This window comes from Pantherophis guttatus, chromosome 5 (genome assembly GCF_059756535.1).
Source record: "Pantherophis guttatus breed Tessera chromosome 5, ASM5975653v1, whole genome shotgun sequence".
Taxonomy (NCBI): domain Eukaryota; kingdom Metazoa; phylum Chordata; class Lepidosauria; order Squamata; family Colubridae; genus Pantherophis; species Pantherophis guttatus.
In genome coordinates this window covers 105,708,735-105,732,453 of record NC_142067.1, presented here as the reverse complement: position 1 = coordinate 105,732,453, position 23,719 = coordinate 105,708,735, and the positions used below count along the sequence as shown (strand labels likewise).

Here is a 23,719-nt window from a genome sequence, read left to right as displayed (position 1 = left end):
AATATCTGTTACGAAGTCTGTAATTTGATTGATTGAACTGTTCTGTTAAGAAAGTAGTGCATACATTACAGGGGTGGGTTCTACTTACCTTTACTACTGGTTGGCAATGGGATCACGCACGTGAGTGAAGCCCCCCACTCTTCTCTTCCCATTCAGGGTGATGGATCCCTCATCCTTTACAGCCCCCACCCACCCCCGCGCTGCTCTCAGCAGCCTCAGGAGGCTCCGAACTGACAGGCGAGCAGCTCGTGGCACTGCGAACCAGCCCTTGTCTCAGACCCTTTGGACAAAGGGGGGTGTTGTTGGCCCTCCTGCACCTCCCTCTGAACTGCAGCCCCCGCTCTTCCACTCCCAAAGCCCCAGAGTCCCTGCACCGATTGGCTGGCTGCAAATTGTCCTGGGAGGCCAAAATCCTGACGCGAAATGTACTTCAACGAATGGGCCCCGGCAAAGGGACTGGGGCGTAGGGGCTGTGGCCAATGTGCCGTGGTGAAAGACTGGGGGCAGGTCAGCCGAGGAGAAAAGTTTGTGGTTAATATTGCAGAGGCGAAAACCTTAAGGTGAAACAGGCAAGGCAAAGAGACCGAGGCAAAAAGTCCTTGACCCTCCGGGGCAGTGGGCAGGGCCTCCCGCCGGTTTTACTACCGGTTCTTGCGAACCGGTCCTAACCGGGGGCAACCCATCACTGATACATTATCTGAAATGAATAAACAGGAGATACATACAAGTAGTCCTTGACTTACAGCCATTCATTTATTGACCATTCAAAACTATCATGTCACTGGGAAAAAAATGACTTACAACCAGTCCTCCCACTTCATCATAATCACATGATCAAAATTTGTGCACTTGGCAATGGTTTGTATTTACAATGGTTGCAGCATCCCGGGATCATATGATCACCATTTGGGATCTTCCCAGCTGACAAGCAGAATCAAATGGGAGAAGCCAGATTCACTTAACAACCATGTGATTCAGTTAAGAACTACAGTGATTTGCTTAACAACTGTGGCAAAATCCAGCATGAGTCACTTAACCACTGCCTTGCTTAGCAACAGAAATTCTGGTTTCAGTTGTGGCTGTAAATTGAGCACTACTTGTATGAAAGTTCACACTGCTTTATTCAGCTTCTATAGTTTTGACTCCAAGTCAGCTATTCTTCCTCTTGGATTTCCCAAGTGTGGCAAGATACTTGCAGTGGTGAAATGTTCAGTGTTAAAATAAACTTAAATAGGTTGCATTAGTTTAACTGTATGTTTGAATAAATTCAGCACAGTTGAATCCATTGTTTTACAACAAGATTTTCAAAAGCAAACATGCAGGTTACTTCTGCTGACTGCCGGCCAACTGCAATTTGGCAATTCAATCTCACCAGGCTCAAGGTTAACTTAGCCTTCCATCTTTCCGAGTTGGGTAAAATGAGGACCCAGATTGTTGGGCTATATGCTGCCTCTATAAACCACTTACAGAGGGCTGTAAAGCATTGTGAAGCGGTATATAAGTCTAAGTGCTATTGCTATACAACTAAGTATTACATTTTCTGTGATTCTTCTCTTAATTTTACTTCGTTGTTTTTAGGCTCCTTCCTTTCCCTCAAAGAGAATTCCAAATCTTGCTAGCCAATACTCATACTCATCCTTTTGCTTATCACTAGGCTCACTACTTTTCTTCTGAGGCAGTTATTTGTCTATCTGCATTATACTGTTGTCTCTCTGGCTCCTCTTTCTCACTTTCTAATATGCAATATTTTGTTGCTGTTTTGAGGGCTTTGCCATGATTTATTTTTATTAGCTGCTTGCTTGTTCATATTTGTTTAATCTCTCTGAAGGAGCAATGCATGTTAAGGAAGAAAGACTTTTAAAAGTAGCATAATAATGTATTTAATAACTAATGCCAGAGCGAGCTGGACTTTTGGTTTTCTATCTTAGTTCCTTTATCATATCCATATTGACAGAATTTCAGCTCCAGAACATGTTAGGCTCTTTTCTTTTGTTTTATTTATACAATAAACTGGGAGTGAATGGATGTGCCAAGAATTTCACTGCAAATAGGAATTTGAATTAGGAAGTCTCAATCCAACACTTTATTCCAGCTTTCCCTAATTTGGTGCCCTGCAGAAGCAATGGAACAAGCACTTCCCAAAATTCCTACTGTTCTTTCTACCTGCTGTTCTTTCCCTTAAGTATTTAAAACCAAGCCTATATTATTTTCTACAATCCACATATTAAACAAAGAATGAGGTTACAATAAATGATGGCCAAGGCACTACAATTCTATAAGATCTCTTTTTATTCTGTAGTCTTCCTCCATAGTCTTAAGTGAATTGTCCTAAATCTAATATTATTTTCTCAAGGCTGATTAACTTAGTCCAGTCACTCTTAGTCCTCAGATGGAGAGGGAAAATAAATAGGATTACTCCCAAATAAATGACTTTAAGGGATTCATTTACCTTCCCTACTGGTTTGCAAATGTGAGCGCATGCGCCACCTCTGTGCATGTGCAGTAGTCGCGTGTTACGGGTGGGTGGGCGGAGCCTCCCACAGTCGCCACTACCGGTTTATGCAATCCATACGGAACCGGCTGAATCCCTGGGTATTTTTTCAAGTAAATCACTTGTCCCTTTCTGTCATTTTGGCATTTGAATGTATACATAACTTATATTAATAGTTTTTTCCCCTTTTTCCTCACTCTCCTTCAGTGGATTGCCCTACAGTAGATCTCAATTTGCTGAGGGATACATCCTTTTGATCATTTCAAATCCTTTTTCTATTCTCTTGAGCCATTATTCCATTTAAAGATGATGATGTGTGAATTTGATAAAAGAGTGTTCATATTGTTTTCTGTTCCCAGAAGATCAGAAAGCTCTTCAGTTGATAACTCTGTCGCTATCCATTATTCCTCAGTTACTCCCTGGCACCTAATTTTTATACAGGACTGTCATTTCTGTGCAGGCAACGATTTGGATACTCAAGGAGGTAAAGGTGGAAGCTAACCAGATAGTTTTTCCTTCTCTTTGTACACTGCCCAGATGGCATTCAATTTGACTAACTGATTTTCTTGTCATCCCAATAGAAACATAACCTGGAATAATTTGGCAATCCCAGACACACATTGTTCAAAAGCATCAGAAGAAGGTTACCAGTGTCCACCAGGATTTGAGTGTTTGGACCTTGAAGAACTGGGGTTAAGCAGGCAGGAGCTGGGCTACAGCGGTTTTAATGAGATAGGTATGTCTATCTGATTACAATCTATTTCCAATGCCTATTTAAAAATGCTTATGAAGTTTGTAGAAGCTACTCTGAGCAGATAGGGTGTTGATGTACTAGGAAGGAGCACAGATTTGGTATTTCCCCCGTCTTTAGTATATTCTTCCTCATTATTCTAATCATTATTTTAATCTGTGTTTTGGCCAAAATATTTAATAATTTTAAAGGACTTTTAATATTTGTATTATCTGTATTTTATCTTGGCTGTTCACTGCCCTGAGTCTTCCGGGAGTAGGGCGGTATAGAAATTTGATTAATTAATAAATAAATAAATAAATTATTCAAAATGAAAATTGATTATTGAATGCATAGTTAATTCTGTGCAATTCAACTCTAATTTCCAAATTCCAGGTGATCTTAGTGGTAGAAATTTTTCACTGATGTTACCTTCTCTCAAAGTAAAGCCAATAGCAGCTCTAGAGTGCAGCACTGTCCAGGAATGGAGAGCATTGGTGGTTGATTCTTAATCGTTTCCCTCCTGGCTTTATTTCACCTTATATGAAGGTGACAAAAGCTATTCTAGGTGACTGCAATGTTCTATTGCAGTTTGGAGATGTCATGTCTAATTCAGCCCTTAAAATACATTCTAGTGACACTGTCATGAGCATTACATTAACATTTTCCTTTAAAACACAACCAAAATTGGTGGACAGAAAGCAGAACATACAAGAAAATACAAGTACTGTCCACGATGAAGTCAGATCAGATTACAGAGACAGTGACCAATATTATGTATGACCTGTGTAAATCAGAATTGTTATGATCTGATTGAGATTCAATATTTAAAGATGGTATGATTTGCTGTGAGATTTTGATTTGAGATTTGAGGGCAAATCTATTCATTTCAGCTGTTTGAGCTTTGAGCTTCAATTTAAAAAAAATGTGTCTATAAATTATAATGAGGAAAATTCAAAGCTCCTAAAGGAACTCCTTATTTTGCTAGAGTAGAATGAAAATCTCAGGGACTGTAAATTGTCTAGAAGAAATTAATTTTGTCAGGCTTCAACTATATTCCACAATAATTTTAAGATGTTCTCCCTGTAGCTTTCTGAAGGCAGAGATAGCAAAGATGAAGAAATGACTATATCATTCAGTATCCAAATTATCTAATCCAAATGTTGGCCGGACCAATGAATATATCTGATTCCAGTTTAAAAATACAATCTTTTTTTTTAAAAAAAAAATTTCCACTTGTTTTTCTGAATTACTGTGAAGAATGTTAATTGATTTGTCTTTGTTGTACTAAAGTGTTGTATGTTGTTATTTCTGATTACTGATCTCTGACTTTTCTTGTATACTGGGGGTTGGCATAGCTGCTTAGCAAACCTATTTGTGGGTGGCAGGTAAGAGCTCTTAGTTTGACTTACTGGCAAAATGTGGCTTTTTCTGCAGGGGTGGGTTCCGCTTACCTTTACTACCGGTTCGCAACAGGAGCACACATGCTCGTCCATGATGACATCCGGGCGGGTGGGCGGAGCCTCCTGCCGCCATTACTACTGGTTCGCAAGAACCGGACCAAACCAGGAGCAACCCACCACTGCTTTTCTGGCCTAGATTTGGAAGTAGAACCATTGTTTGTTTCCGTGTGGGTGTATAGTTTGTTGCCCCTGATGGCTTAGGACTTTGAGGATGTCAGGAGGATTAATACAATCAGTTGACAAATGTGGCAGCAAGACTTCAGTTGTGCTGGAGTTGTGGCTTATTGGCAATATTCTTAGTGAACTGGTGGAGGCAACTTAAGCAGATTAGTATAGTGAACTACAATGCCATAGAGTAGTGATTTTCAACCTGTGGTCCACGGACCCCTGGTGGGGCTGCAAAGTCATCACAGGGGGACCGCGAAGGCTTGAAGAAATGTTATGATTTAAGTCTTGAGAGTCCGTGGCCATTTCCATGGCTACAAAAGATAATTAAAGGGTGTCCGTGATGAAGAAAAGGTTGAGAACCACTGCCATAGAGCTAGGGCAGGTAGGCTGCAGTTAAAAAAAAAGTTTGAATAAGAAAGAATAAACAAAATTTGTATCCATGCCATTACACGTCTTAAAAGCAGTAAACATTAAGGCCTTCACTTTTCATAGAAAGAACTGATCAACTGGGAACAGAGTTCCCAGTTGCGTTGATAGGCTAACCTAGAAATATAGCTCTCAATTACTATATAGGACAGGCAAAGTGAAAGCTTGTGGCTGCCCATGTCAAAAAAGCTGGCCTTTGGCTAGCTACAGTGGAGGCCAAAATTGTGGAAACCTTTTGGGAAAAGTGTATTTTCTAAAACTAGCTAATAACACCATTTTTGTTAGAGTAGTACCATAAAATCATATATCAATGGAAAGATAATTTAATCAAGAATATAATGCAATAACTGTTATGAAGGATTTGCTATTAGAATAGCAGTTACAGTATAAAGAAGAAAAGTGAAACACGTAGAAAAAACGAGATATACAAAAATTATCATGTCAGTTAATTCTTAGTTGGGTAATCTTTAGCATGAAATACGGCCTTACAACGTCTTCCCATGGAGTGAACCAAGTTTTTTAGTTCTACAGCTGTTATAATGTGAAACCAAGATTGAATGATTGCTTCCATTAACTGGGTTTTATTGCTGGGTCGCTTCTGACTAACAAGTTTCTTTAGTCAGCTCCATAGATTTTCAGTCGGGTTAAGGTTTGGGCCATTCCAGCAGTGGAATATGATTATCTTGAAACTCAAAAAAAAAAAAAAGTAGTGTTATTAGCCCTCAAACCTCAAAAATACACTTTTCCCAAAAGGTTTCCACAATTTTGGCCACTACTGTACTTATATCAGAGCCCCCGCATGCAATATATATGGAAGTGAAAGTGCAGCACATATGTTGTGTGCAAAAATTCCAGCCAAAACAGCGGAAAAGCCATCTGAATGAATTTACTGTTTCAAAGCAGGTCCTTCTTTCAGTTTCCAAATAAGCTTTAATTGGGATCATCTGATCAAAGCTTCCCTTCAAGACTTTTCACAGCCCTCCTCTCAGCTTCTCTCAGCCATTTCTCTGGAAGCGGTGGAGTTCCTAGTTTTCTCCTCCTACATTCCATTCTTGCCATTTAGACCAGCGGTCTTCAACCTTGGCAACTTTAAGACTTGTGGACTTTCTCAACCTTTTCTTCACCACAGACACCCTTTAAATACCATTTAAAGGGTGTCCGTTCCATACCATGGAAATGTGGGCTTTGCTGGCTGAGGAATTCTGGGAGTTGAAGTCCACAAGTCTTAAAGTTGCCAAGGTTGGATACCCCTGATCTAGACAGTGACCCCACTGTTTTCTAAACGACCTCTGCAAGAGACGTCTATGGAGATTTTCAGTCATTCAGGTCATGGTTGTTCCAAAGGTGCTTTTCCAGGAGACAGAATAATGCTCACTTGCATAGAGATGAGAGAGAAATATATGCTCTTCTCCTCAGGCCTCATCTTGACAATTTCTCAGCTGTTCTTTCACACTGTACTGATCCTGATGTCTCCCAGGACATCTGAGCAAGAGAAAGAAAAGCATATGGATTTGCACAAGGGAGAGAAAACACTTTTTTAACAAAACTCACATTTTGACACTTTCCCAGCAAAGAACCCCCATCTGTACTTTTTACCAACCATTGTCTCTGGCAGAGTGGTCCCAACAGCATCAAAAATATCGAAGAAACCCTAACCCTAGGAGGCAGAAAAATCTGGTTCTTTGTATATAGCAGACAAAGAAATTAAAAACTTCTCCTGAATGTTGCGACTTTCCCTGTCCACTCCTTCAAAGAACAATAACGCTTCTAACTTTTGGAGCACCCGAATAAGAGGCAAAAGAATGTAGACATGTGCATAAAGGAGAAAAGATAAGTTAAGATTTTTTCTTCCAAAACCTCATTTCATATAAGATGTTCTAATTTTAAATTTTTATTTTTTAAAAAAACAACAACAAAGTTTTCTAATTTAACCATTGTATATTATTTGTTATTTTTTTAAAAATTGGATTCTCCTTTCAGAGGTCCTGTGCTTTCTAGTTTGGCACAGCTTTTGGGATTGCAAGGCACAAAAATACCTTAACTACGTGCATGATATAGACTTGGGAAAGTCTGGTAGAGGACAGCCAGACAGTACTGGAAAAAGATTCACCTGCTTTAAGGATAGGAGCTACAGCAGAGATGGTATTCAGCAGGTTCTGACCAGTTCTGGAGAACTGGTAGCAGAAATTTTGAGTAGTTCAAAGAACTACCAATACCTCTGACTGACCCCGCCCACATCTATTCTCTGCCTCTTGAGTCCCAGCTGATCGGGAGGAAATGGGGATTTTGCAATAACCTTCCCCTGCCATGCTCACCAAGCCATGCCCATCAAGTCATGCCATGCCCACCAAGCCACACCCACAGAACCGGTAGTAAAAAGTTTTGAATCCCATCACTGAGCTACAGTATGTGAGCACTCTTGCACACTCCAAAGTATATTTTGCCTTCCAATCTGTAGCACTGCATCCCTCTACTTTCTATAAAGGCAGCATCCTAAAGAAAGTAATAACTGACATGCTCTGACATTTCAGTATATACTATATAGCCTAGCCTTATATCTAGCCAGGCCTAGCCTTTGGTCCATTATAAATACCTTTTTAGTCAAATACTGTGAGCCAGCTGTTTTGATTACTGTATACATTATAAAGTTATCTACTCAGAAAGACATTGTTATGTTCATTGTATTCCAACTTATTAACTGAACATCTTAATTATGTTGTTTTATATGCAACAACAATAACATTTTCACTTGTCTGAATAGATTTGAAATGATTAGCGAATGAGAAAGAATGATTGTGTGATTACATTTTTCAGAATTATGATTTAATTATATATAACTATGCCTATGAAAATAACCAGAATTCAGAAGATCTTTTTCAACAAAACAGTATTTTTACTGTTTGAAAACCACATTTTGGTATACAGAAGTGTAAAACTAAGTGGAAGTGAATTTGCTAGTCTTTTAACTTTGATATTATTAAAAATTAATTCCTTCTCTAGGGATTCCATTATTGCAGTGACCAAAGAACAGTATTATATTTTTGCTCTATAAGTTTATACTACAGAATTGTAAAATATGGAAGTGAATCTGCTTTTTGTAAGTTGATCTCTTTCTGCCCCACCCCCACCCCCAAAATGCATCCCTTCTTTTTAATTTGTCACTAGAAAAAACACAAGGAACACATATATTTTTTACCTTAGGATTTTTTTTCTTCAAATTTTGTGAGTGATCCTTGGAGTATAAGGAAAACTTAAACATACTGAGTCCAGTATTGGAAATCTTGGAGAAAATATAAAGACTGAACATTATGTGCCTGGTAGTCTTCTTCAGAGACCTTGTATGCCATGTCTAAGTGATAAAATTTCTAATGGTTGTGGTTTTTTTAATCATGAAATATTTGCCTGGCAAGGTGATAACTTTGCAATTTCCTATTTATGACAAAGAGCAATCTTGGAAGATTGTTGCTTCAGGTATGGTAGTCCTAATTAAAGGAAATTTACTTTTTCCATTTTCACAAGTTATAAGTAGCTTCTTTTTTAAAAAAAAAATTGTTCACTCATTTTGATTGCTCTTTTCCTTGCTGTTGAAAAATGGAGTGGTTGCCTATCAGGGACAAAAGACGTCCCTAATCCCTTGTCGTCTGCAGAGATTTAATGGAGTTTCAAGGTTCAGGAACACTCTTGAGCTTTCTATGGAGCAGAAGGCATGTCCGTTGTTCCTGGAATGCATTTTACAGAGTTAGATGAATTAACTAACTGCAGCCCTATCTGCAGAAATCTGAACTGGACTATTGGGATTGAAATTGGAATATTCTTTATTGGCCAAGTGTGTTTGGACACACAAGGAATTTGTCTCCGGTGCATAAGCTCTCAGTGTACATACAAACAACAAAATGATAAGTCATAGATCATAAATCATAAGATACAATCATAAATCATGAGATACAAACAACAAGTGATAAATCATAAGATACCAATAGGAGAAGGTAGTAGAAAAGATGAGACAGATGAGAAGGTGTGAAAGATGAGAAGGGTAATATCATACAGCCCTACTACATGGGTAAATATCTAACAGTGCAGTGGGAATTAGAGATTTAGCAGAGTGATAGCATGGGGGAAAACTCTTTGTGTCTAGTTGTTTTGGCATGCAACGAGGGGAGAAGTTGAAACAGTTTATGTTCAGGATGTGTAGATATTTTCCCAGCCCTTTTTTTTTGGCTCATGCAGTATACAAGTTCCCAATGGAAGGCAGGCTGGTTACAATTGTTTTTTTCTGCAGTCCTAACTATCCTTTGAAGTTAGGGATTAAGTTCACATACATTGCTACACTCAGACTACTGATAGAATTTCCATGTAGGTCTGCCTTTAAAGGTAATTTGGAAACACCCCAATCTACATCTAAAAAGCTACATACAACAGCCACCATATAAGTACCATGCACAGAACAGCCCAAAACATACAGAGAAGTTCCCTGAGAATGGGCTCCAACACGAGTCTGAATGCTCGGAAGACTAAACCTCTGGTCTCGATGACTGACTCAGATTGGATCCCGCAACATTATCATGGGACACATATATTCATCTTCATTCGTAATTTGAAAACTTCATTTTTTCAGGATTTTATTGCTAGAACCCATTTGGGAGCTAATGGCCTTTTTTTTTTCTCTTGAAAACATATTGGTTAACAATTTCTTTTCAGAGTCAGTAACTTTGTTTTGGAGCAGTAATTAAGAAACTGTTTATACCACTATGTACCCAGCTAGGCTTTAGAAGACTGCCTTGCTTGTCCATTACTATAAACAAGAGGAGGTTATCATAATCCATACTTCTTGTAAGAACTGGTATTGCCTGATACTTTAATTCTGTCAAGGTTTAATGGATTTTATTGTTACTTCTAAAATATATATCTTAATGCAGTGTTGCTATTGTGCCATGCCTTAAATGTCTGAATAGCAAGCCTCTTTATTCAGACTTGTTCTAAAACACCAGGATAGAAAAATCATATGAAATAAACTCATCTAAAGGATAGAAAAGATTAAGCTATAAATTCTTGACCACATGGCTTGGATTTACAAGCTATAGTTATTTTGGATGTGTTAGGTTCAGCTTGTAGCTTACTCCTAACTTGTTGGTCAGGCAATATATCTGTTTCTTTAAGAAACAACTGAGCCACGTAATCAGGGTTTGCTGAACCCTGTAATTAGGCTACAGTGCATAAATAAGCAGCGCAGAGAAGCGTTCCTTGTTCCTGATTGATCCTTTTCCTGTTGCTTCCTGCGTCTTTCTGCTGATTGGTGTTAGACTGAATTGTTATATGGTACTATATACCGAGAGTTACTAAAGTCTGTTTGCTTTGGTAAGGGACGATACTTACTGGACTGATATTACAGTTTATGACCTTGGACTGTTTTACTTACACCGAGACTGCTTATTATCTTGTATATAAAGTATTTTTCTCACACGAGCTGCACGTTTATCTCCTTCCCTGTGTGTTTCTGCTCTGCTCGTTGCACAAGCAACAAATACTTTTACACGCACCCTAACAGGATGTGACACAGTTAAGTGTATAGTTGAGAGGAGATACAATCATCCTTTGCCTGTTGCTTGTTGGTTTTGTAAGATTTAGGTTTTGCACAAATATATAATATATGATAAATAAATAAATACAGCCATCTTTATGATGGTTTATTTAAATTCCAATTCATTCATCAGGGAATGGAGGATGATTTTGACTTGAAGAATCTTGACAGTTTAGGACTCTGATTTACACTTATTTATACCAGGATAAATAATACAACTCTGATATGGTCTGAATATCTTATTTTTTTAGTTGACGTCTATTACATTCTGTGGGTTACCTTGTTACATTTGGGCCAGTTTGCACATCATGCTTCAGCTAGTGGTTAAATATGAAGTTCTGCTTTTCTTTCTCAATGGCATCTGTCCCCAACATACCAGATTATTGTCACTATGGAACAGTTGTTGCTGGAAGTTTTCAAATCCAGGACCCCTGCCATTTCCAGTCTCAACTTTCCAGAAAAAAATGGCATTATGTTACCGGTTGGAGGGGTTGGGAGTGGGGGGCACCGTTCTGCGGTGGTTCTCCTCCTACCTCTCTGACCGGTCGCAATCCGTGTTGACAGGGAGGCAGCTATCAACCCTGAGGCGCCTTGTTTGTGGGGTGCCACAAGGGTCGGTCCTCTCGCCCCTTCTGTTCAACATTTATCTAAAGCCGCTGGGTGAGATCATCCGTGGCTTTGGGGTGGAGTTCCATCAGTACGCTGATGACACTCAGCTGTACATCTCCACCCTAGGCCACCCCAACGATGCCCTTGAAGTGATGTCCCAGTGCCTGAAGGCCGTGCGGGCCTGGATGGGGAGAAACAGGCTCCGACTCAACCCTTCCAAGACCGAGTGGCTGTGGCTTTGGCCATCCCGATATAGCCAGCTGGCGCCATCGCTGGCTATTGGGGGTGAATCACTGGCTCCCACGGAGAGGGCTTGCAACTTAGGCATCCTCCTGGATGCACGGCTGTCTTTAGAAGAGCATATGAAGGCTGTGGCCAGGGGGGCTTTTTATCAGGTTTGCCTGATATGCCAGTTGCGTCCCTTTCTGGATCGGGACTCCCTATGCACGGTCACTCAAGCACTCGTCACTTCCCGCCTGGACTACTGCAATGCTCTCTACATGGGGCTCCCCTTGGGGTGCACCCGGAGGCTGCAGTTGGTCCAGAATGCGGCCGCGTGGGGGATTATGGGAGCGACGGGGCGCTCACATATAACACCTCTCCTGCACAAGCTGCACTGGCTTCCTGTGGTCTTCCAGGTGCGCTTCAAGGTGTTGGTGACCACCTTTAAAGCGCTCCATGGCATAGGGCTGGGGTATTTGCAAGACCGCCTTCTGCCGCCAATAGCCTCCCACCGACCGGTTCACTCGCACAGAGAGGGCCTCCTCAGGGTGCCGTCGGCCAGACAGTGCCGACTGGCGACCCCCAGGGGGAGAGCCTTCTCTGTGGCAGCACCTGCCCTCTGGAATGATCTGCCCCCTGAGATACGCACAATATCAGACCTCCAGACTTTTTGTCAGGCCCTGAAAACACACTTATTCCATCTAGCCGGGCTGGCTTGATCCCATCCTCTCAGTTTTTAATTGAATTCGGTTTTAACTGAGTTGTTTTAAACTTGGGCCAAAATTATTTAATTGTTTTTTAAAGTGTTTTTTAAATTTTATATGCTATGTTTTATCTTGGCTGTACACCGCCCTGAGTCCTGCAGGAGAAGGGTGGTATAGAAATAAAATGAAATGAAATGAAATGAAATTATGTTCCCATATTAGTTGAGGGTAGTCATAGCATGCAACCTACATTTGGCCAGCATATTATTTATTTATTTGTCAAATTCAGAGGGCTGATGACTCCAGAAAAACTGGGTACATTTCTCATAAATCAAAAACTGATACACAATACAGGGAAGGCACCAAATGATCTTATTTGGTCATGTTTTGTTATTCTAAATCAGAATTCTACCTTCATGTATTGTTGGAACTGTATCATCCTCTCCAGAATGGTCCAGTGATGGCTTAGCTCATAATGTACAACAATCTTTCCTTATGATCAACTCCATCTGTCATGCAACCCACACCTTCATGGGGCTTGAAACTCCTCTTAATCTGATTCCCCTCCCCCATCTGAATTTGGAGTTCTGTAATAGATTTCATGGGCAACTTTCAATCCCTACATTTTCAGACTCCCCAGAGATCTCTCAAGGAGCCCCAGTTGAAAATGCCTACTGGAAGTTGACTTGAGGGATTAAGATCAGTCTTGCTGATGAAGTTGTGCACAGCTTAATCAGAAGGGGAAAAAAATATTTTTCTCTGTAGGAACGGATGGTAATATTTTGTTATTCCTGGACCTTCCTTAGCTTGGAATGCGGATATTAAGTGAATTGTGATTTTTACACGCCCTGTTTAGTCATCTGGAAGAAACCACTGTGGTAACCTTATGCTGTCCCCTGCCTCTTTTCAGGGGTGAACACATTTTGCAACCAACTTAAAAATGCTTTGCAGGAGGCGAAGGGCAGAAAAAGGGCTGTGTTGAAGTGCCTTTGGGTTCCTTTCCTGTTCAAGCAATCTTAATCTTAATTTGCTATGAGTTGAAGTTATAACAGGACTGATCATTATTTCCTTGCTGCTGCTGGTGTAACTATAGTCTCTGAAATTGGAAGCACTAATACAAATGCTATTCTGTATTAGGTTGCTTTCAAACACTGTAGCAGAAATTAGTTTGGATGGTGGGATCCCAGAGGCAAACTGGCATTAATTTACTCCTTTCGGTTAGATTCCATATTCATTACTTACGTCCTATTCATTTCTGTGTGTTTTATGGAGGGTGGGGGTTGGGGGGCTCTATCAGTCCTGTATCCTGGCACATCCCTGACTTGTTTCCTGCCAATCCTCATAATTGCAAAACAAGAGCAGTTATAAAAAGGATCACTCACTTTAATCGGTTTTGCTTCTTTTCCTGCTGAAACTTCTTCCTATTATGGCTTTCCAACTATCTCCTTTCCAGGCCCATTCTTTTATCTTCAGCTCTTCTCAGACCAAGGGGAGAGATGAATTCTTATCATAATAAGATTGCCTACCAAGGACTGAATATTAAAAGAATTACCTTAATCTAAGTAGAATGTACTCACTATTATCATAATCATAAGTTTATTTGTCAAACATATATAAGATAACAGATAAAAGTATAAACATAATTTGAATACATGAAAAGAGTAAGTAAAAAGGAATATTAGGACAGGGACGGTAGGCATGCTGGTGCACTTATGCACGCCCCTTCCTGACCTCTTAGGAATGGGGTGAGGTCAACAGTAGACAGTTTAAGGTTAAAGTTTTGGGGGTTTGGGGAAGAAACTACAGAGTCAGGTAGTGCATTCCAGGCATTGACCACTCTGTTACTGAATTATACTCACTTTTATACTCACTAAGCAGAATTATAATCACTATTGCATATCATAAAGGAAAGTGATAAATTCTCAACGGATGTATGCAAAACATTGATCTCTCAAAGCTGTTAAGATTGAAAATTTCTATTTCTTCTTAGTTCTAGGTTGCTTCTCTCTTTGCTTAGCTTCCATCCATTGTTTCTTACCTTGCCTTTCGATGCTTTGGAAAATAGTTTGACCCCCTCGTCTTTGTAGGAGCTGCTCAAATATTGGAACAGTGCTACCATGTCACCCCTAGTCCTTCTTTTCATTAGACTAGACATGCCCAATTGCTGCAACCGTTCTTCATATCTTTTAGCCTCCAGCCTCCTCATCATTTTTGCTGCTCTTCTCTGCATTTTTTCCACAGTCTCAACATCTTTTTCATATTGTGTTGACCAGAAGTGGATGCACTATTCCAAGTGTGGACTTTGTAAAATGGTACTAGAACTTCATATGATCTGAAGTCTATCCCTCTATTAATGCTGCCTAGGATTGCATTGGCTTTTTTTGCCTGCTGCCACACACTGTTGGCTCATAGTTAAGTGGTTGTCCATTACAACGCCAAGATCCCTCTAGCAGTTACTGGCATGAAACCAAGTTTTACCTAGTCTATACCTATACAGTTGGTTTTTCTTAAAGGTTCATAAAGGGGAACATATGTTCCCCTTGCACATATGTGCTAGTCGTACAACTGGATCCAACATCAAAAATCCAACATCAAATGGCTGCGCTGGTTGTGAATCATGGGAAATATAGATCAATGATTCTGAAGAAGATCTTATTAGAGAAGACTTATACGGTGTTTGAAAGAGTTTACAGAAAATTTATCTGCATATTCAGATTAATTAAATGTGGGTTTTTTCCTTATGATTCTGATTGTGTGGAATATAAAGGTAAAGGTAAAGGTTCCCCTCACACATATGTGCTAGTTGTTTCTGACTCTAGGGGGTGGTGCTCATCTCCATTCAAAGCCAAAGAGCCAGCGCTGTCCTAAAATGTCTCCATGGTTATGTGGCCGGCATGACTAAATGCCATAGTTGCACAGAATGCTGTTACCTTCCCACCAAAGGTGGCCCCTATTTTTCTACTTGCATTTTTTACATGCTTTTGAACTGCTGGGTTGGCAGAAGCTGGGACAAGTAACAGGAGCTCACCCTGTTACGCGGCACTAGGGATTCAATATGGTTTTTCTTACCTAAGTGTGAAACCTTACTTTTAAACTTACTTTTATCTACATTGAATTTCATTTTATTAAATAGGGCCCAGTATTCAAGTCTCTCAAGATCTCTTTGGGTCTTGAGCTTGTCTTTTGGGATGTTGGTTTTTTCTGCCAGCTTAGTGTCATCTGCAAATCTGCTGAGTTCCTCTTCAGTTTCTTCGTCTAGATTGTTTATGAAGATTACTGGGTCTAAAACCAACCTTGGGGTACCACACTGCTTACTTCCCTCCCTTTGGATGTAATTCCATTGAGAACTACACATTGAGTACAATTTGTCAGTCAGTTATAAACCCACCTAATGGTGGCGGTGTCTAGTCTACATTTTACTAGTTGGCCAAGAAGTAGCTTGTGGTCTACTTTATCAAATTCTTTACTGAAATCTAAGTATACTATGTCCAAAGCACTTCCCTAATCTACTAATTTGGTCACTTTGTAGAAGAATGAAATAAGATTTGTTTGGCATAATCTGTTTTTTACAAACCCATGTTGTCTACTAGCAAACTTGTTCACTTGGGGGTTTGGTTGTGCTCGTGTTAGTCTGAGTTGCAGGGGGATTTGAGCTGGTGAGCTGCATTGCTGTTGTTGCTGTTTACTGTTTGTTGTTGTTGCATTGCTGTTGCACAACCAAACCCCCACCTAAACAGAACATACCCCCATCCAATCAGAGCACAGCCAACCCTCCATCCAATCAGAGCACAGCCAAACCCCCAACCAATCAGAACACACCTCCACCCAATCAGAATACAGCCAAGCTCCCACCCAATCAGTTCACACCCCCGCTAGCAGTTAAAAGGAAGAAACAGCTGCGATCTCACATTGCTCCTAGAAGCACGAAGCCGAAAACACCAGCCTGAAGATGACAAATGAGATTTTGTCAAAACGTCGCCAAGACACTTCCAATTTTACGCGGGAAAAAACCCGAATAACCAAAGGCTTACATACAAATACCCGCGAAAACCTCAGAAAACAAATATATATATATATTTGAGATTATACAGAGATAGTAGTCTTCATAACAGTGAAGAGGTTCATAACTATAAAAATATTGCAGTCTCTGACAATTTGTAATCCACAAAAGAAAGTAGAGAGATAGTTGCAGCGCAATATAATAAAGGTGTACTATCCAGGCAATAGAAGTTTACCATCCAGGTCATAAAAGTTGATAATCCTCCCAGTGATAGTTGTAAACAGCTGTGAATAAATGATGACTCAGTTTTCTCAGGATCAGTTCAACATATATAAAATTCATATTCAGTTCATTCATAATTATTTAGTTAATAAAGGCCGTAATCCTTATAAATCCTTATAAATATGCAGAGAGAGAAAAAGAAGAAGAAAAAACCTTGCAAACAGATCTGTCCCAATTCATTAGAGAGAGGGGGAGGAAGAACTCTCCTGCATACAGATCTGTACCTAATTCATTTTGCAATTATGTCTGTGTAAATATGCACTGTTAATGGTAAAAAGAACTATACAGTCAATTTTAAAGAAAAACAGTACAGTCTATATAGAGAAAATTATCTCAATGCTGAAATGCTATGGTGTGCTTTGTCCCTTCTCTTCAGCATAACCCATCAGCCTAACAAAGGAACCTGCAGATATCCTATGCTACTCAGCAGAACTCACCAGAATAACTTATCCAACTAAATGTCTGATTTCCAAGTTTTCTCTTCTCTCCAAGTCCAGTTTTTTCCCCTGTTCACTTTATTTTTTTCCTGTGGGTGCAATTCTGTGCATGTTTAGGGTTTTTTGGGGGGGGGGCTTTTAAATAGATTATTCAGGAGAGCCCAGCTTCTGCATGTCTGCCTGGATGCTGCCTGCCAACCATTCCATTCCATTTGATCTCTGCAATCTTAGGTTGTAAACTGTGGTGTGGATGGATCAGACCCTGCCGTGGAGGAGCCATAATGAAATTTAGTCCTTTCCTACAGAGTCTGACAGGAGAACATCTTTAAGTTGAGGGCAGAAAGGCTCTCTGTAGCAGTAAGGCTGGAATTCATGTGTGTGGAGGGGGGAGGATTGGCCATATTTGTAGTTGCAATTCATTTTTTAAAAAAATAATACAGTATATTTATTTATTATACAGGGAACTTATATGTCCTCCAATCCAGCAGAAATCTGAGAAGGCTATAGTCCTATTAATAGAAGAATTAAAATATAAAAAGGTGTAATATATTGAAAAATAACATTAGCAGATAATAACTAAATTTAGAAAGGGATTAAATCCACCCAGAAAAACATCGAAACACTATTCAGAGTGGAATTCTAACTTCTACTAGATTCCTTTTTAGAGGTCTCCCTCTCCCTCCCTCCCTCCCTCCCTCCCTCCCCCCTCTCTCTATCTATATAAATATATATATTATATATTAACAGTCTCCTAAAACAGGGGACTGGTTTAATCTAATTGTTCAAGAAGGTGGCCACTGTTGATGCAAAATAAATTGGTTTTTCTTTGTTTGTTAAAGTAAGTCAAAGAGTCTCCTTTCATGTTTTCTGGCAAATAGGAATTAGAAATGTAGGCGGCTTGAAAAGTTAAAAATATCAGACAGACTTTCAGAGTATTAAGCATTTGGTCTGTTCATTTCAGAGCAATTGGTAACCTACATTAAAAGAGGCAATCAGGTGAAACTAATATGAATAGATTAGTACAGCTGCTTTGTAGTAACATTCAAAAGAGAATTCTGCTACTTCTCTTGGTATTTTGGCCATTTGGCATTAATTTCATCCACTAGATAATAGAATCTCAATCACAGTATGCAATTAAAAAAAAATCTCTAGGCTTCATTTTCATTGTTCTTTGTACAATTTATTTTATAATTATTTCCATTAATATTTTAATATTACACCTGAAATACTTTCATTGTGGAATGAAGATTACCAGATTATAAACTGAAAGCTTGTTCTTTAGCTTCAAATTATTCAGAAAGTGAAGAATCTTAAAGAGTGTGTGTGTGTGTGTGTGTGTCCTCTTTCTCTTCCTCTCCCTTCCTCCCTCCCTTCCTTGTTTATGCAGTTGTTCTCCCCTAAATTTTTATACTCCCCCCCATGGTATATGTCCACATAAAAGAGTGGTATAAAAAGAGGAAATTGCCATTGTTTTGGTTCTTACTTGCGTTTGTGGATTTAAAAGTAAAAGAGTAAATCTCCAAATCCAAACAAGTGATTTGAAAAGTATAGGCTTATTCAGGGAAGTTTTTATATCTTAGATATAGAAGTTTTTATATCTTAGACCCAGGAGGCTCCAAGATGGCTTCAGCAGGGCTCACTTCAGGGTTGACAGAGGGTTTAAGAAAAAGATCTGGAAGAATAATCATAATTTTTTATCTGATGCTTTATTCGGAGACTTCTGGTTCAAGCTATACTCACTGCATTTGATACAGTTTTTCTTTGTGGGTTATTTCTAATCCAAAGAATGCTGAGACAAGTCATTTCTGTTTGCTATGTCTAACTCAGCTCTCTTAGATGAGCATGTACAAAATGCTGATTGCATATTGTGAAAAGTTTTGATGTATTAATTTTTTTTAAATTGCTATACTTCATCACTGTTCATAAAATAAATGACTCTTTGTCAGAATGTGCTGTAAAATGTTTACAGCTGTCAAGTCTATTATTCATGAATTTCAGAAATGGAATTTAAACTTTCTCAAAGTTGACTTATTTAAATCATGGTAGTGAAATAAAGTCCTAGAGGAGATCAACCCTGACTGCTCTTTAGAAAGCCAGTTCCTGAAGATGAAACTGAAATACTTTGGCCACCTAATGAGAAGGAAGGACTCACTGGAGAAGAGCCTAATGCTGGGAACGATTGAGGGCAAAAGAAGAAAGGGACGACAGAGAATGAGGTGGCTGGATGAAGTTACTGAAACAGTAGGCGTGAGCTTAAATGGACTCTGGGGGATCGTAGAAGACAGGAAGGCCTGGAGGAATGTTGTCCATGGGGTCACGATGGGTCTTCGCAACTAACAACAACAACAACAAATGAAATAAATCATAGCATAAGCTTGATTTGTAAAATGATCAGATTACATGCACTGAAGTTTCTGAACAATATAATGATCTGATCAGAGGTAGGCTAGCTACTAACCCAGTCCAAATACTGGTTTTTATTATCTCATCTAAAGTTTCTCAGCTGGAAAGGGAAAAGTTTGAGACTTCTGAGACCACATTGTACCTTCTTCTCAAGAGAATAAATTTTAATCAACAATGGTAACAGTTTTTCGTATTCAGTAAGTCTTTGCAGTGAAGATCAATAAACTGATTGAACAATGCTTTTCTCAGCTAAATCAAAAAGATCCTATAGGAATGGATTTCCTATGATTTCTACAATCTTGTAAATGTTAGATACTTTTTTTTTATTAGAATACTTAAAAATCATCATGTGAAATACAAAGTATTACAAAATTAAGGGGAAATTACCCCGAAGTGAAGAATATCTGAGTCAGTCATTATCAGAAAAGTACTCCCTCAAATTCTACAGTTAGGATCTGTTTCTCAAACTGAATTATCCAACTTCAAATAGCAGCGCTGGTTGTCAATCATGGGAAATGTAGATCAATGATTCTGAACAAGATCTTACTAGAGAAGACTTATACGATGTTTGAAAGAGTTTACAGAAAAATTATCTGCATATTCAGATTAATTAAATGATCGTGTGGAATATAAAAGAGTAATATATTTATATTACAGTTTCATCATATTGATTCTTACAATCTTTATTAACGGAATAAGCAATCAGTTCCTATTTCTGATATATCTGGATATTCGTGTAGCATAAGGCACATAATTTAGTAAAGAGAGGCATCATTTTCTTCAAAAGCTCAGCCTGGTCATATCCTACAATGGCTTCTAGAGCAGTGGTCTTTATTCCTCCTTTCAGCTTTACTAGTCAGGTTTAATGAAGTCCAAGACTGCTGCTCCTTTACCATCAGTTGGCTGTTGAGCTGACAGCTGCTCCACTCCCTCAACTACAAAGTCCTGCTTTCTGCTCTCCCACACAACACAAATCTTCCTCCAAGTACACCTACCCACTCAAACTCTGATACTTTCAGTGCCTTGAAGTCTCGGGAGAAAACAAGAGAAAGGAAAAGCTCATGCTGACCACTGAAAGGCTTTTCTTCTAAAGAGAGGCCTCACTTGCAAGTTTTTAAAAAAAAAAAATCACAAGAGGCCATTTTCGGAGGAAATTCTGTAGAATTTCTGTGAATTCTGCACAAGGATGCCTTTTATGCCAGCAACAGTCCTGTACATCACAATGGTGAAGGTCAGTATAGAGCAGTGGCCCCCAATATTTGTAGCTTCATGGACCAGCAACAGCAGCAGCAGGGTGAAAGGGATGGTTTCACACACAAACTAGATCCTGTACACATGCAAATGAAGCTTTGCATAGTTGCCTGCCAATTGTGCAGCCCAATTCCCAATGGTCCATGGATCGATACTGGTCCACAATTTGAGGGTTGGGGACAAGGGTGAAATCCAGCAGGTTCTGACAGGTTCTGGAGAACTGGTAGCGGACATTTTGAATAGTTTGGAGAACTGGTAGCGGAAATTTTGAGTAGTTCAGAGAACTGGCAAATGCCACCTCTGGCTGGCTCCAGAGTGGGGTGGGAATGAAGATTTTGCAATATCCTTCGCCTGCCATGCCCACCAAGCCACACCACACCACACCCACCAAGCCACGCCCACAGAACCAGTAGTAAAAATATTTGGATTTCACCACTGGTTGGGGACCCCTGATATTAAGCAATGGTATATATAATATCTGAGCTGTATTTTTGTCTTCAATGTTAATTTAGCTACATGCTCACTAAGTGGCTAAACTAAGCCACTAATCTTCATCTCCAGCCTCTCCTTACCTGAAAATATAAATATAATAAGGCTAATATTACAGCATTACAGCTATATCACAGCTGCCCTGCCCCCATCTATTCTCTGCCTCCCAAGTCCCAGCTGATTGGGAGGAAATTGGGATTTTGCAGTAACCTTCCCCTGGATTGGGGAGGGAATGGAGATTTTACAGTATCCTTCCCCTGCCACGCCCACCAAGCCATGCGACTCCCACCAAGCCACACCCACAGAACCGGTAGTAAAAAAATTTCAAACCCACCACTGAACTGAACACATTTTTTTGAAGATTTGATGCATCAAAGAGCACTCCTGCAAGGAAAGCTGTGCCCCATCCTGATAAGCAAGTGCTTAGCTTTGATGTTACCTCTGTTTGGAGGATATTGTGGAAAGTTAATATTTGGAAAGTGGCAGGCCCAGATAATATCTCTGGGTGAGTTCTTTGGAAGTATGCAGATGAGTTAGCTTGTGTTTTTACAGATATTTTCAATCTTTCATTGCAGCAGGCGGTGGTTCCATCGTGTTTTAAGACCACTATTATTTTGCCAATGCCAAAAAAGTCTTCAATCACGGGTTTTAATGATTATTTTCTGGCTGCACTTACGTATGTCCGTCATTATGAAATGTATTGAAAGGCTGTTAAAGGATTTTATTGTATCCAACTTCCCTTCAGCATTTGACTCACTTCAGTCTGCTTACCATACAAATCGCTCCACAGAATATGCTATTTCCTCTGCTCTCCATCTGAGCTTGATGGTCTTAGAGGAAAGAAATTCTCATGTGTGAATGCTGTTTGTCGATTACAATTTGGCATTTAATACAATCTTTCCTCAGCATTTAGTAGACAAACTGGGCCTTTTAGGATTTAATACTGCTTTCTGTAACTGGATTCTTGATTTTCTCACTGATAGTCCTGATATGTGCTAGTTGGGACTAATATTTCTAACACCATTTTCTTGAGCACAAGTTCTCCTCAGAGCTGTGTCCTAAGTCCACTGTTGTTCACCCTGTTGACTATTGTACAAGGTTTGCAAGAGTCTCCGGAGAAGGGCGGCATATAAATCGAACCAATAAATAAATAAATGAAATATCTTATCTTGTTATTGACCATGGATGAATATTAGCAGAGGCTAGGTGCAAAATACATTATTCACTTAACAATGCTACAATAGTAGCTACTTTTTTATTGTCCATTTAGGTCAGTAATCATAATGTACCTCTTCAACCTGAATCAGCTGATGCAAAATGTACTATGTAAGGTAGTTAGATTCTGAAAAGCAGAATAAAACCTCTAGATCAGGGGTGTCAAATTGGTGGCCTAGGGGCCAGAAGTGTCATGTGCAGGCCACACCCACCCAGCTCTGGCGAAGGGGGGAAATGTCATGTGACGGCAACGTGACACTGCGAGTTTGACACCTGTGCTATAGATGAAGGTGAACTGCACAGATATATTTTGCCAGTTTTCTTAAATGAAGAAACACATGAATTTTGTTCTTGTGAAAAGAGAGTTTAAAAAACACACAATTAGAATGGCTTGGATGCCATGTTTATTTTGTTGATTATGATGCTGCAGCTGCCCTCTGAACTCTATGCTTAAATTCAGACCATAATATAAGAATAATAAATAAATATTAAATAAAATAAGAAAGCAGCAGGAATAAAATCAATTTGAGCAAAAATATTAGCACACAGTTGGTGGTAAAAGTGTTTCAAAGAAAGAGTCAGTATAAAAAAATGTATACAACTAATTAAATGCTCAATTATCATAGTCAGGTAATGAAAAGGAAACAACGTGGTTTTCAGCTTTTTTTTTTCTTTTTCACTTTTTAAAGACCCTAGCTAGGTTGTGACATATTTCTTTTATATAGATTATTGGATATTGTTCTTCAGTGACAAACATGCACTAACTGAGAACAAATTGTCCCTCTCAACTTCTTTCACATACAATAGTTGACGTGTCAGACTTTGTAAATTGAGTTTAACAGGCCTCAGGCAAAGAATGATACTAGCAATCAGGTCAGGGGAAAACCCTACACAATTGCCCTTGTGCGAACTGACCTTGTAATCTACTAAGCAGAGGAAACATAACATAGTTTCAGTTCAGTAATGTTCTTGATGGATTCATACCTACCCTTTCTCTATTCTCAGCTAGGGTTGCAGTTAGATAATTTAGACTTTAATACCTGCTTAGACCCCAAACTTCCATTCCTAATGATCTTAAGGATTTTGTAGAGGGAGAACTATTTGGAGACTAATGTGTATTTCTTAATTATTATTTTTTAATGGTAAGCTTTACTTACTATATTGTCAAACTGTTTTCTCTGAAATGCTATTTTATGATACTGTCATTTCCAAATGTTTAGAGTTTCAAGTCAATCTAGCCATACATTGACA

At 39.3% G+C, this 23,719-nt stretch overlaps 1 protein-coding gene across 2 annotated transcripts in view; it reads left to right on the top strand.

Moving 5' to 3' along the window:
• NALCN (sodium leak channel, non-selective) overlaps positions 1–23,719 on the top strand; it is a 229,762-nt gene that overhangs the window by 65,724 nt on the left and 140,319 nt on the right. For both annotated transcript variants that reach the window (XM_087871524.1, XM_087871523.1), the window contains one exon: positions 3,073–3,227. In XM_087871524.1, coding sequence (XP_087727650.1) covers positions 3,073–3,227 — 155 coding nt within the window. The remainder of the gene's footprint in view (positions 1–3,072; positions 3,228–23,719) is intronic.